General features: G+C 37.9%; 1 protein-coding gene and 1 pseudogene across 11 annotated transcripts in view; both read left to right on the top strand.

The window, feature by feature from the left end:
• The window catches only part of LOC309627547 (bifunctional heparan sulfate N-deacetylase/N-sulfotransferase 4), an 865,109-nt gene that overhangs the window by 744,532 nt on the left and 105,830 nt on the right, over positions 1–14,747 (top strand). For all 10 annotated transcript variants that reach the window (XM_082389627.1, XM_082389626.1, XM_082389624.1 and 7 more), the window contains 2 exons: positions 9,791–9,976; positions 12,061–12,189. In XM_082389627.1, the coding sequence (XP_082245753.1) occupies positions 9,791–9,976; positions 12,061–12,189 (315 nt within the window). The remainder of the gene's footprint in view (positions 1–9,790; positions 9,977–12,060; positions 12,190–14,747) is intronic.
• On the top strand, positions 558–2,893 carry LOC309627572 (guanidinoacetate N-methyltransferase pseudogene; annotated as a pseudogene). Its single transcript has one exon. The product of its transcript is annotated as a guanidinoacetate N-methyltransferase pseudogene (transcript).

Below are 14,747 nucleotides of genomic sequence, written 5' to 3'. Positions count from 1 at the left end.
ATTTAAGTTTTTTTATTATATACATACCATTTATTAACATAAGCTTACTTTTTGTCTGATGAAATTTATTTCACATGGTAGTAAAGTTTCCACAAAATTGGAAACAATCACAGATGGGAATTATTTTAACTCTTAGAGAAGGCACAGGATGCCACAGAGGACAACATGTAATAACACTTTGTATTTTGGAGGTGGGGGAGAAAATTTACAACCAGAGGGATGTCTCATTCCTACACCAAATGTTTAAAGCATTTTTCCATAAATGCATTAAGCTGGCATTAAGGGGAAAAATGACTCCTAAGGGAAATCTCAGCTTGACTCAAAAATAATATTAGAAATATATTCCATTGCTCAGAGTAATAGTTTATGCAAATCTATTTCTGCAAAGTGATGCGTTTAAATTAATGATTCTGAACCATCAGCTATATAATTGTGGAAGCATCCAAAAAGTTAGGAAATGTGAGCAAAATTTAAAAATGAAGGACATTCCAGCCAGTTTCAAAAAGGACAAGTTACCCTCCTCAACTTGTCTACCACACACACACACACACCCCTAGCCATTTCACCTAAACCAGTGCTTTATTTCATGAACATAGGCAATCAGGTAGAAGATTTTTTAAAATTATTTTATACTTGCTGTGTATAGATATTTGAGGTACTAAGAATGGAAATATATGGGAAGGTAAATTAGTTACATTATTTACTTGAGATAAAATTACAAATGAACGTATTGTGAAAATGCTGTGATTTGTATTAAGCAAAATTATTTTGAGTACCTTCTTTTTGCACGTTTCTGCTTATAGTAACTATAGAAATGATATCATAATGGAATGGATCATACTATTCCTGTTTCCATCTCTTAACACATTTACGAAGAATCTTGAATGTTATTCCTTCCAGGTTAAAGGCATTGTTAGAAGCTCTAAATATTTACTATCTGGTGTCATTTCTCTTGTCACTAACTTACATCTAGAACTAGATCTTTCCATGCAGCAGAGGCAACAATGAAGAGAAAGGTACTAAAATGCAGATCTAGTATTTCCTGAGATAGCCTGATATCACATCTTTGCTGCCCCTAACTCTTCACAGGTCTTTGCTTTCCTCTTTATTAAGCTTTTCTCAAGAACCCATCATTATAAGCATTCCCTTGAATCCTCCCTGAACTCCTTTACATTTCTTGGTTCATCAAACTCCCTTGCAAAGTCTCAACTCCTTTTAAATCCAAATCTCTACCTAGTCCACGCCTGTACCCCTGAAAATTAATGTGGCTAGGATCAACACTTAACTGTTCTCACTTTAAAACCATGACCACAGACCTCAAGTGGAGCTCAATACTGCCCAGAAGTTACACAGCAAGTCCTTATTTTGTTCACAGTCTTACTCTCCTGGATCACTGTTTCATACCTTCTCTTTCTGCAAACTACTACACGTCTTGCCCCATCTTCATTCTCAACTGATGAGTTTCTTATTTCACTGAAAAAAAAAAAAAAAAAGTCAAGCAATTGAAAGAGAACTTCCACATGGCCCCATTACTACAACTACTACTTCAAAGTGGTGATAACAAAATGTAAATATAATAATAGGTTTGATTTTAATTTGAAACGTGAGCATGTCTATACAGAAAAAAACCATAAAAATTATAATAATCTTCATAGCTAGTTACTCAAGTGGTCCTAATTATTTAGTACGATCTTTCTGAATATGTAGGTACCCCTTATTACCATAAACTGTGTTAACAGTGACCTAAATATATGTCGTGGCTTGGCATGCTGTGAGGGCAGCACACAGTCCTGGTTTCTGTCTTGAAACAACTAATAAAAGAGCTGGAAATGCAAAGACCAGATTCTGTCCTTTTGCACTCAATCACGTCCCTTCCCAGCTGTTCGAGAATATCATCCCAGGCCCCGCCCAGAAGGCCCGGCAGGGAGCTGGCCCTGCGCATCCAGAGCTTGGGCGGCGCGCAGCACCTGCGCCTGCGCCGCGACCCGCGTCTTTGCGCAGGGCCGGATACGCACGTGCAGATCCTGGGCGAGCTGGCGATGGAGAGCTGCGAGACCCCACCCTGCAAGCGCTGGCGGCCGCCGCCGCCTCCAGAAGGCGCCAGGTCCTGGAGGTGGGCTTCGGCGCGGCCATGGCAGCTACGAAGGTGCAGGAGGCCCCCATCGACGAGCACTGGATCGTTGAATGCAACGACGGAGTCTTCCAGCGGCTCCGGGACTCGGCCCAGCGGCCTCCCCGCAAGGTGGTTCCCTCGAAAGGCCTGTGGGAGAAGGTGGCGCCCACCCTGCCAGACAGTCATTTGATGGGATCCTGTACGACACGTACGCGCTGTCTCAGGGGACCTGGCACACACACCAGTTAAGCCTCATTAGGGACCATGCCCTTCCGCCTGCTGAAGCCAGGGAGCGTCCTCACCTCCTGCAACCTCACCTCCTGGGGGAGCGGATGAAGTCCAGGTACTACTCAGACGTCACCACCGTGTTCCAAGAGACGCAGGTGTCCGCCCTGCTGAAGGCGGGCTTCAGGCGGGAGAACATCCTCACACAGGTCACGGCCGACTACCGCTCTCACCCCGTCCGGTGGATGACCACGCCCGGTCACCAAGCACTGAGGCCACTGGGCCCACCCGCTCAGTGCCCACAAAGCCCTGGGGACTCCGGGCTTCAGGTACTCCCAACTCCCACGACCCTACTCAGCAGCTTAGTGGCCGGGAGTGCAGGCTCTGGCCTCTCAGCCCGAGCCCAGACCCACGCCAGCTGCGTGACATCAGCAAGCTTCCCTAGCCTCTGCAACGGGATTACCACTGCCTTCCTTCTAGGGTCTTGAGGATGAAATAAACACTAACGCTGGGGTTGGCCAATCAGAAAATTTTAAATATATATATATAATTTATATATAATAAAATTATATATATATTATATATATAAATTATGTATAATAAAATTATATATATAAATTATATATATAAAATTATATTTATAAAAAACTGTAATTCCAGCAGTTCTCCCCGTCTTCTAAATCATGACCGTTTCTATAAACATACAGCTATTTCTCCCATCTTTAGATAGTCCTGTGCTTATGTTGTTTCTCCAACTACAGCACCATTTCTTGACTCTTCATTTTAGCAAAACTTCTTAAAATCGTTGTTATGCTCACTTTCACCATTTCACCTCCCTCTAGTCTCTCTTAAATCCACTCTGATTTTCTTGCCCTTCACCACTCCACCAGATCTTCTCTTTTCCAGTTCATTAAAGGACATCCAGTGTTAAACCCAATGGGCAATTCTTAGTTCTCATTGGAAATTCCTGGTATTCCTCCCGTCTCACTTGCAGTACTCTTTCTGAGTGTATTTTCTGGATTTCTTCTCTTCTCTCTGCCTTCTTGTTGTTAATCTGTCCCAAAGACTTAGCCTTCCTCTTCTGTCTGTTTACACATTCATTCTGTTGGTGATCGTAATGAGTTTTATGACTTTAAATAAAATTGATATGTTGAGCTCTCCAGCTGAACTTTAGCTCTCCAGCTGAACTTGCTCCTCTAAATGCTAAACTTATTTATTTGACTTCCCAATTGAATGGGAAGACATGAGACATCCAATTGAATGTCTAATCTCAAACATATGTCCTTTCTCCCCCAAACCTGATTAATTTTTAAACTTTCCAGACTCACTTGATGGAAATTCTATCCTTCTAGTTGAGCACCTTCTCTCATGTTGCATATTCAATCTATCATCAAATTCTGTGGCTCCACCTTCACAATATATCCAGAATAAAATCACTTCTCACCAGTTACATTGTCCCCACCCTGGTCCAAGCTATCATTATCTCTCACTTAGATTGTTACCAAAACCTACTAACTGGCTCCTACTTTCCTCCTTACTTCCTTTCAGTCAGCTCTCAACATAGCAGCCAGAAGAATTTTTTTTTTTTTTTTTTAATGATGGTCTAGATCATCTATCTGCTCAAAACTTTCCAGTAGCTCCTCCTCTCATTCAAGGTAAATACCAGCATCTTTATTGTGGAACATTAAGGACTTAAATGCTCTGCACCCATTCCTTCTTGTCAGTGATACTGCATCATACAACCTCTGTAAAAGCATAGTCGATGTGAATGGTGCCCCCTGGAGTTGTTCAGTAAATAACCGACAAGGCTACTTGCAGCAGTGCCACCTCTTGACATCATCTCTTGCTACTCTCCCCCTTTGCTAACGCTGCTCCAAAAGCAATTGAATTCTTATTCTTCCTCAAAAATACCTGAGGTTCTTTCAACTCACAACAATGTATGTACTGTCCTTCTGCCTGGAATGATCTTCTCCAAGTTATCTGTATGGCTTAATCTCTTACAACTTTAGACCTTGATTCAAAATATTACCTTCTCCATGAATAATCTATTTAATATTGCAACCCATACCCCTTCATTCCTCTCCTTTTCTCTGCTTTATTTTTCCCAATAGCTCTTAGCCCTTCTAATATAATATACAATTTATCTACTTCTTTTGTGTAATCTTGGTCTCCGCCCACTAAAATATAAGCTTCCCTATGGCAGGGATTTCTGTCTGTTTGTTCACTGCTGTATCCTCTGCAACAAATGGCTCCTAGTACATTATAATACATAATAAATATATATTGAATGATTGTCAATGAAGTGGGACTTCTGAGTACCAAAAGTTAGCAATGAAAATGCTTAATCAACCACATTTTATACAGTGTGAATGAAAACTTGCTTAGTCTTTGTGTTAGTTCTCTTCAAGCAGCTAAGTAGACCTTCAGCAGGGTCAAGAATATTAAAGGGATGTGTCTCAGTTGCCCAAAATAGCTCTGCTTAGAATTGGAAAGTTCACACTATAGAAGCAGTACTATTGCTGTGCTCTTTCTTTTTCAAAAGAAAAATCCATTTGTAACACAGAGCTCTCTAGAGATTTGTCACCATTTACTAGGCTTCAGTCCAAAAAGTGTAAGGACTGACCCAGCCAATTTCCAGGGTCACACAGTCATTGCTTTTATCACTTATGAAAACAGAAGACAATTTCAGTTCCCAAAACACTGTGCAAAATCAATGATCCTAGGATCATTCTCAAAGTTGACAAGTGATTCCACATTGTCCTTATTAAAAGGAAAATTAGATAATGAGATCTGTTTTCTTTAGCACCAGTGTCACTCCCTAGAAGTTGTATATTTAGGAAGACAAATCAATACTTTAAGTTCAAAAAGTTACTGTTCAATGAACTATCTCTTTACTACAAGTACATTCATTTATGCAATCATCATTTTATTTATTTTTCTTTTCTATTCATTTATTAAATATCTATGATGAATTTAATAAAAAATTTTATTTGCTATTTCCTTTAAAAAATATTTATTCAACACCAACAATGTGCCAGGCATGGTGCTAACACTGGGAATATTAAACCATCCTAAATGTATTAGGTCTGGTTTCACAAGCCATATCTCCTGGAGTGTAAACAGAAGGTCATAATAATAGGGAAAAATGCCATTTGTCTGGCTCTTTCTCCTCTCTGTATCAGGACCTCCAACCATTATTCAGGTTGCTGTCCAGCTATTTGTGGTAGATGTAGGAAATACCTCTTATATGTCCGTGAGTCCAATCTTCCCAACTCCTAGTTTTCTCCTTTTCTTCTCTGGTTCTCTATGGTGTGCCAGGTCTTCTAAAGAGTATCTACCAATGACTGACCACAGATAGTTCTTTCTACCTCTGCATATGATGCCTGCAGTTCTTTTTGCCTGTATATTAGGACGTGGTTATCCTATAAAGGGGTATTGCTTTACGTGCTGACACAAAGGTGCTTGCAAGTCATCAGAATTAATCCATTAGAGCAATGTTCTTTCAATGCAATCCATTCCCCTTCTTTTGTTATAACATGGTTTCACCATGGGGTTGACCTGTGACATTTATTATTTAAACAGACTAGTCTCCTAGTTATTTTCTCTATACACTAGTCATTGACTGATCAACCTAGGATTTAACAGTCATATGTATAACATGATAGTATCTAGCTAGACAAATAGGTGTTTCACATGTATCAATGAGTTTTCTTGGAGAAATACTGGGCAGTGCTTTAGCAAACTCTTCTTCTGTTTTCCTAGTTTCAGACCACTGACATCTCACCTGAACCTCTTAAACCTTTTATACTTATTAGAAAGGGGAAAGACCACTTGTATCAGTCCGATTTCCATGATAGACGCAGAAGCCATTTGGAACTTTTTTAAAGGGAGTTTTTATTCAGCGATTTAAGTGCTTCCAAAAACTTTGGAAGGGCTGATGGAGCAGATTCTAGGCTCTACTCTTCTGGGACTTTGCAGAGCCAGACAGAACTGGTTCCCTAGCGGGGCCAGCGCTTTTAAAGCTGCCACTGGAGCTCTGACAGAAACAATAAGTTTTCACCGCTGCCCTGCAAATGGGCACCAAGTACTGCTTCAGAAAAGATTTACGTACCAGCAGCAGGAGCCAGGAGCTGCCAGACTTTAGCATCTGCCCACCTACTTCCTTCTGACATCTATCCTAAGTACTTGTAATTGGCTGAAAATTGTTTGCATCAAAAATGATAGCGGCAGAGTTTGGGAAATGTATAATTTTGCCTTATAACCCCCCCAAGTAAAAATAGAGTGGTAGGAGTTCCAATTCAGAAATATATATTAAAATCAATTCCCTTTTGTCAGTAAAGTGCTTCTAGTCATTAACTTGGAGTGGGGAGAGAGGGTGACAGTAGTAGCAACCTAGAAGAAAAGCAAAAGCAATGAATTTAGAGGACTTGGGTATAATTCTAGCTCTGACATGTGTGAACATGAGTAAGTCATTTGCTTTCTCTGAGCCTCTGTTTCCACATTTGATAATCCAGGCCACCTCACAGGGTAATTATGAGGATAATGTTAGACATGAATGTAAAAACACTTCATAACTATCAGGCTCTAAGCAACAGCAAGCAGATAGGATCAGTAGGAATGATTAAAGAAAAATTAAATGAGATCATGTCCATTACTGTTAGATGTTTGGTGCTAAATATATTTTATTTCTAGTTTTTGAAAAATGATGACCCTATTTTTATATAGTCTGTAAGTTACCACATTGTCTCATTTTCCAGTCAACTGGGAATTTCATGTAAATAAGAATGATCAAGTTAAGCTTCCCATAAATATTTGTGGTGCCATCTCATATTATGATATCATAGAACTCCTAGATCTTTTCAAAGACATTGTTTTAATAAATAATAAAAACCATGTTTGAATTAGTTTACTCTGTCATTTACATGTCTAATTCTGTAGTCTCAAATGCTTCCTATATTCACATTAGAAAGTCTTTCAAATTTTGTAATTTTTGTGATCTTGTGTAAATATATGTTTAGCTCACTTTTTGGTTTACCAAGTCACTGTGAAGGGTGTTTTAAGCTCTGGACAGTAAAGAATGAAGGCTTCTATAGCAAGCCCCTTGATAACAGAAAAAGAGTTTGACTAGGGAATTACTTTTCATTTTGTGTTATCATTTAGATTGAAAAAATATAAACTCATAATTATCTAGTGTGATTTACTATTTTGATTGAGCTCCAGTTGTCAGTGTGATAAGATGACCTTATAAGCAGTAGAACATTAAGCCCCCAGAAATCAATAAATATAATAAAATCCTTTTACTTCCTTCCTACTCACCAAATCAATTGCTTTTTACCTTCTGGTTTTTTCATGAAAGTTCTACAGTTCATTTTACTACTTGTCAAAAGACTTTTTTTTCTGAAGAGATACAGTTGTTTAATATTTCAATTCTCTCATTGTTTTATTTTTTTATCTCTTTGCTTCTAGAAGATTCACACACTTATCTAGTGTTCTGGGCCCAAAATTTGAAATAAAATATTAAACAGTGATAAAAAATGGACACTAACAAAATGATTGGTGAAGACTATTAAGATTCATACACCGATGATTTTGTTATTCTTCTAGTCATGGGACAAGACAGTTATGAAACCTTGGTATGAATCACTTGAAAGAGTAGTTAAGAGTGTAACAGATTGTCTTCCCCCTTTTTGTAAATCAGAGCTACTTCTCTAAGCAACAGTCGCACAAATTCTATTTACCAGACAGAAAGGTTTGAACACCCTTGACCTTAGATTTCTCTCATGAGAAAGTTCATCTGTATCTCATACCCAGTACATCCGCATCTTGGCTATTCTGCGATACTCATCCTCAGAACGCTTTGTGACAATTCACTGGGCAACATGGAACTAACCAGAGATCTAAGGCTTTTTCCAGTACATGCTTCCCAGTGAGTGTCAGGGTAACAGTAGTTGCCTGCTCCCTCTGGTAGTGTCCTAGTAGTTTTGTCACTGGACTTTTCCAACTTTACTTTATATTGAAAATACAGGCTCCTGGAAGAAGTATTTTTCCTCTGCACACACAAAGAAATGAATTTTCCCCAGTACCTAGCCAAATACTACAGATCATTTTACAGCATTGATTTCATAATTCAGTCTTTCTACAGTCATTTATTGTAATAGGTGTTAGAAAACACATACTCCTAGTGAAAGAGAGGTGGATTTGGCTATACAATGAGGGTCATTCCATAAAAGGAAGAATGAAGGAAACTTGCAAAATATTTAGGGCCCATCTTCTGATCTGAATGTGGCGTATGACTTAGGTATTGTAGATATGTGACCCATTCACTACTTGCTTATTATGCCAAACTGAATTCTTTTCCTATGCTGTGTGTCATGTAATAGAAAATATAAATGGCAATTGTCAAGTCAACACTTTTGTGTTCTGTTTATTGATTCAATCAGCCTTCATGTATTACTGTATATTGTCATTTATAACCTCAATTGATGAGATTCAATCCTATAAGGCATCTTTATAAAGCAGATAAGCATTTAAAGGGAGAAATATAAAGAAGCAGAAATTAGAAGACTGCAGATCTGTATCGTGTACTTCACAATATAATACCATTCTTCGACAATTTTTTTCATATTCTTGTTTTAAATTTATACCTCTTTTCCTTTAGAGTTGACCGTCTACCCAAGGCAAGCACCTCATAGTAAACAGTAGGCTTTATAAAAATAAATTGAGCTGCTAAGATTCAAAACCAATCTTCACTTTTCCTTTACCGTCAGTATCCAAAACATCACTGAATCTTGTATGGCATTTATCCCCAGGTTTTTAATCCGACCACCAACAATATAGTTTAGGTACTCATGTGCCCTTTAATCTGCGCCATTGTAATAGCTTCCTAATGCACAGCCTTGATTCATTTCTTCCCCACTTCTAGTTCATCTTAACATGTTGTTACTATATCCTTCTTCCTAAGACATAGAGCAGATCATGGCCCTCCATGCTCACAGAGCTTCCTGTCTATACTATTCAAACAGAATAAATCCCAATCCCTTAGGTCAACAGTAAAAGCTTATCACATTATGGTTTATACCTACCCTTCTGGTTGTCTTCAACATCATAGACACACACACACACACACACACACAAACACACCCCACATTGGGCTATTCTGTCTTCCATATTTGGGTACTTACTCAAGTGGCACCTTTTTTTTTTCTGTATCTGTCTGAGAAAGGGCCATATCTTCTTCCTATCTTCCCCCCAAACCTTCTATATTCAAAATTCAGAGTTAATCTTAGCTACACACCACATGCCCTAAGTATTTACTATGTCTATCATAGGATTAGAAAACTCTACCCTATTAGTTTTTATATTTCTCATCCTTAGCACAGATGTTTGTGGAAACAATTTTAGTTGAATTCAATTGACCACACTCCATATGATGTTGTTCTGGCTTTCTTTTAGGAGCATGGAATACCTATCAACATGGGCTATGCTGTGGCACCACATCACTCAGGGGTCTACCCAGTTCATATTCAGCTGTATGCAGCTTGGAAGAAGGTCTGGGGTATTCAGGTCACCAGCACTGAAGAGTATCCACATTTGAAACCTGCACGGTACCGAAAGGGCTTCATTCACGATAGCATCATGGTGAGCACATACCGCTGTGTGTATTGAAGGTTCTTAGTATCTACATGTGGAATGAAGACAAAATCTAACTTCAAAACTCTTTTACATGAGTATCATAAATCCCTTGCCTACCATGGTGGTCATACATTAATACATTGCTTACCCATAGACTTGCTTCTTAAGCTGTGGGGTAGTTTTGGCAAATTCAAGGCAAGCTCAAAATATTGGAAACGGGTTTCATATAGGTCATCCACTGCAGTTTCTGGATTAAAGTTTTGTCTAGGGACCTTATACTTCTGGGGAGTTTCTCCATGTCTATTAAACACCTCTCAAGTCACTACACTATCAACAGACAGAATCTAACAAATAGCATCTGAAAGCTAAATTTATCTACTCAGTTTATTTTGGCTTTCAGACACTCAAGAATCTTAGGATAGCATTTTTCATTGTTCTTTTTCTTACATACTATGAAAACAAAGGTATATATTTTCTTTTCAGATATATTAATTGAAAAAATAATAATCTGATGTAAGAATGATATGCTCCTATAAATGAGAATAAAAGCAAACGAATATTAGATGGGAATTTATAGTTATTCATTGGAATGAAAAAAATCCTAATTTTTACTTTGAGATAAAATAGTTCATTTTAAAACTTCCATCCCCACGTCCAGTGCCTTAGGTCATGTTCTCATCATCAGTTGCCAAGATCATAGGAAAGGTTTACAAACTGTTCTCCCTCCTTTAAATATTTACATCTTTTCAGTCCATTGTTCAGATTGCTATTAGAATTATCTACCTGTCTGTCTGTCTATCTAATAATTATCTAAAACCAAAGAAAAAGTAATAGCACATATGTTAACCAGAGCTAATACTCAATATTCTTTAATCATAAAACTTTAATATTTTATTGTAAATTGGTACTAGAAGACCTAAAGAAGCCTTGGATTTAAATGGAGCTATTGATAATGCAAATAATAGTATATGGTGTCCATAGAAATCCAGGCGATATAAAAAGTATTACTCTGATATAATTGCAAAGCAAAGTGAAAGCAGTTTTCTTAACTGAGTAACATGACCATTTGGTATATTATTAAATAAAAACATTCCTTTAAACCAATAGTACACACATTCATTTACCTTGAATTTAATACAAACTGTTATGAAAATTAAGCAAAGAATAAATAAAATTATAGCTATTCTGTGCAATTGGATGCATTTTTCCACTAGATTATAAATAGTTTATTATTCAAAATAAGTTTTGGAATAAAATTACTTACTTGCTTTCTCTGCTGAACATTCAGATGTACAACAGAATTAACCACAGAATATGCAGGAAGCAATCATTAGATGATCTGACTACCACTGTGATTAAAATTTTAATTCAGAGTAGTAAAAACAAAACAAAGTAAAGGTGGCAAGGGTGATGAAAACTCATTGTTTTGAATCCCAGAGCCTGAGGACCATGTAAAACTGTATTTCAGAAACAAGGAGAGTAATGGTCTAATACCATGAAAAATGCAACCCTGGAGAATCTCTATATTTGAATTAAACCAACCCTAAGAAGACTTTTATTTTTTATAATTTCTTTAACATAACTCAGATGGTGGGTGAGATTTATAGGCATGAATGAAAATGCTTTAACCTATATGTCCTATAGCAGGGGTCCCCAACCCTGGGGCTGCAGACCGGTACCGGTCCACGGCCTGTTAGGAACCGGGCCGCAGAGCAGGAGGTGAGGGGTGGGTGAGCGGGTGAAGCTTCATCTGCGGCTCCCCACCACTCGCATTACCGCCTGAACCATCCCCCCCATAGCTCGTGTTACTGCCTGAACACCCCGCACCCCAATCTGTGGAAAAATTGTCTTCCATGAAACCCATCCCTAGTGCCAGAAAGGTTGGGGACTACTGTCCTATAGCTTTTATTTAGCAAGTCTCTTAATATGTGCATAATTACACCAACATCAACTCTTGATTACATTAAGATTTTGGCTTTATCAGTTAAGGAACTCCAATAGGAATGAAATTTGCAGACTCTGAAGTCATGACACAGTGATGGAGCTTTTAATTAAGTCATGTAAATGTGCTGCTTTTTCTTTTTCCTCAGGTCCTCCCTCGACAGACCTGTGGGTTGTTCACACACACTATTTTCTACAAAGAGTATCCAGGAGGCCCCCAAGAATTGGATAAAAGTATCAGAGGAGGTGAACTTTTCCTCACAATCCTTCTGAACCCAGTATGTATTCTATTTATGCTTTTTACTGTAACATCAGAACTTTCAAATATATGTTTCATTTTATTTCTATTGTCAACCCTCTCACAAGAATAGTTGGTAAATACTAGAGAGAAATTAGACTAAATCTCCAAATATTCAATTCCCTTTATAATCGTCAATCAAGAAAAACACAGATTTGTTAAGATTCATATGTTGAATGTAACAGTTAAATGTAAGATATCTCAATGTTGTCTCCTATACTTGAATTGTAGTAAAGACATATATACAGTTCTATAACCAAAAATTAACATTCACAATATTGTGGTGCATATTTTGTCTATAAGTTGAATTTGCTTCTAGCTCAAGGTATTAGTAGATATACATTTCAGTCTCTAAAAAGGATCACAACGCAAAACTGCATTGCAAATACATAGCTATGCATTATCTTTGTATACTAGGGTCATCTGAGGCCTGTTTTTAAAATCTCCATTAATTTTATTTGGAATCAAAGCTAGAGAATTTGTCCCTTTCAATTGTGCCCTTTCACCTTTCAAAGTTTTGCAATTTTATTTCCAGTTATATGTGGAAAAGTATAGCAGTGTGGGAATATATTATCATTAGATAATATTGAGATTATTTCAGCTTTCTCAATTTTTTCCCATAAAGATTCCATTTCTGAGGCCTTAAAGAGGCATGTCCTTTTTTACATCCCACTGCACCAATAAAAAATATGAAATAGTGAGTTGCATGCTATGTCCACCTTGTTTAGTATAAGAAATTTTCATACTCAGGGAAAATGATTCATGCTTTAAACAAAACTATAGTTCAGTTGTCTGTGGCAAAGCTCCAGGTATGTTTTAAACAAATTATTTAGATAATTTATATATGGTGTTTTTAATTCCTGAAGAAATTAAATAAAAACCTACCTTGTGTAAAGATGAAAACTTTTAAATTGGATTGGAGGGATAGGGAAGTGGGGGCAAAAATGCTTCACATGAGTGTGAGTAATCAACAAACCTCCTCAAACTGCGGGACTATTAAAAACAAAACAAAACAAAACGCTCTGTTGTGTTGGGGTACCACTAAACTGGGGAACAGATTGGATGCTCTATGATCTTAGCAAGAAACTCTATTTCTCAGAACTTGCTTGCTTTCCTGTAAAACAAGCTTGTTAAACTAGACAGTCTTCAATGTTCCTCAAAAGTATTCCTTTTGTATATTCCATTTTTTGTGTGTATAATTCAAATTCATTGAGACTTAAATGAATCAAAAACGTTACAAAAATATTTTTTGGAAATTGAGGTATGCATGTGAATATTAATGCAAGCAAATGTGGGAAATCTTTCTCTTTAACCCTTCCCTCACTAATTGAGAATTTGATCTCCATAGAGGCAAGGGTCACATCTTCATACCGTTTTCACTCTGGAGCTACACTCCCAACCCCAAATCTGCTCTGGTCACCTACTCAGGGGAAGAGCTAAGCATCAGAACACTGATGATTGCCTCCCCTAAACCTCTTGCTCCCCAGGTCTGATTGTTACTGATATTTACTACCTGGGTGCCCATCTGACTACTTGTCGTTAAAGAGATGGATTTATAACTGTTTTTAAAAATTTTGAATTCAGTACTCTTTATAAAACATCGTTCAGAGACTAATAGTTGGTCCCTTAAATAAGATGGAAGACTATTTGGCATTTCTATCTTTAGCACTTGTTGTGAACTAACAAAATAACACTAACCTCACTTAAAAAGCTTACCATTGCCACCCAGATTTATTTTAATTGCAGAGGAATAGAACGGTGGAAGGGGGGAGTTTTCAGGAGACTTCTAGAGTCCAATCACAAACTGCAGTTACTTTATCATTGTGAATTGATGGTGATCTTAAAGTAGGATCCATGAGTAAAGGAGAGAGACCCAGATAGACACAGAAGAAAGAGCAATGCTAGAGATAGTCAATAGTGTGGATAATATAGGACATTCTATGTATGGCGATATGAGCCTGGATCAGACAGATAATGGTCCACAAAGATACGGGAGTAAAGGACTAATGTTGCTCAAAACGTGAAGAGCGTAGCTGTAGGCAATCCAGGTAGATCCTACTCAGGTCTTCTATGGAGACAGACTGCAAGCAGCATCTGACAGAACCCAGATCAAAACAGGGCTTAGTTCTAGAGCTGCATACGCAGAAGTTACCAGATGTATTAGTCAGGGTTCTCCAGAGAAACAGAACCAAGAGGATGAATGGGAGAAGAGATTTATTACAAGGAATTTGCTTATGTGTTTATGGAGGTTGACAAGTCTCAAAATCTATAGTCGACAAGCTGGAGTCCCAAGAGAGCTGATAGTGTAGTTCTAGTAGAAGTTCTATGGCCTGAGAACCAGGAGAGCTAATGGTGTAGTTCCAGTCCAAAGGCTGGCAGGATTGAGACCCAGGAAGAGCCAATGTTTCAGTTCCAGTTCGAAGGCAGGAAAAAAACCAAAAAAAAAAAACAAATAAAAACAAAAAGCAACGATCTAGTTCAAAGGCAATCAGGCAGGAGGAGTTCCTTTTTACTCACAAGAGAGTGAGACTTTTTGTT

The sequence above is a fragment of the Balaenoptera borealis genome (assembly GCF_965194805.1).
Source record: "Balaenoptera borealis genome assembly, chromosome: 4".
Lineage (NCBI taxonomy): Eukaryota > Metazoa > Chordata > Mammalia > Artiodactyla > Balaenopteridae > Balaenoptera > Balaenoptera borealis.
Note: the sequence above shows the minus strand (reverse complement) of the source record. Positions and strands in the feature narration are given on the sequence as shown.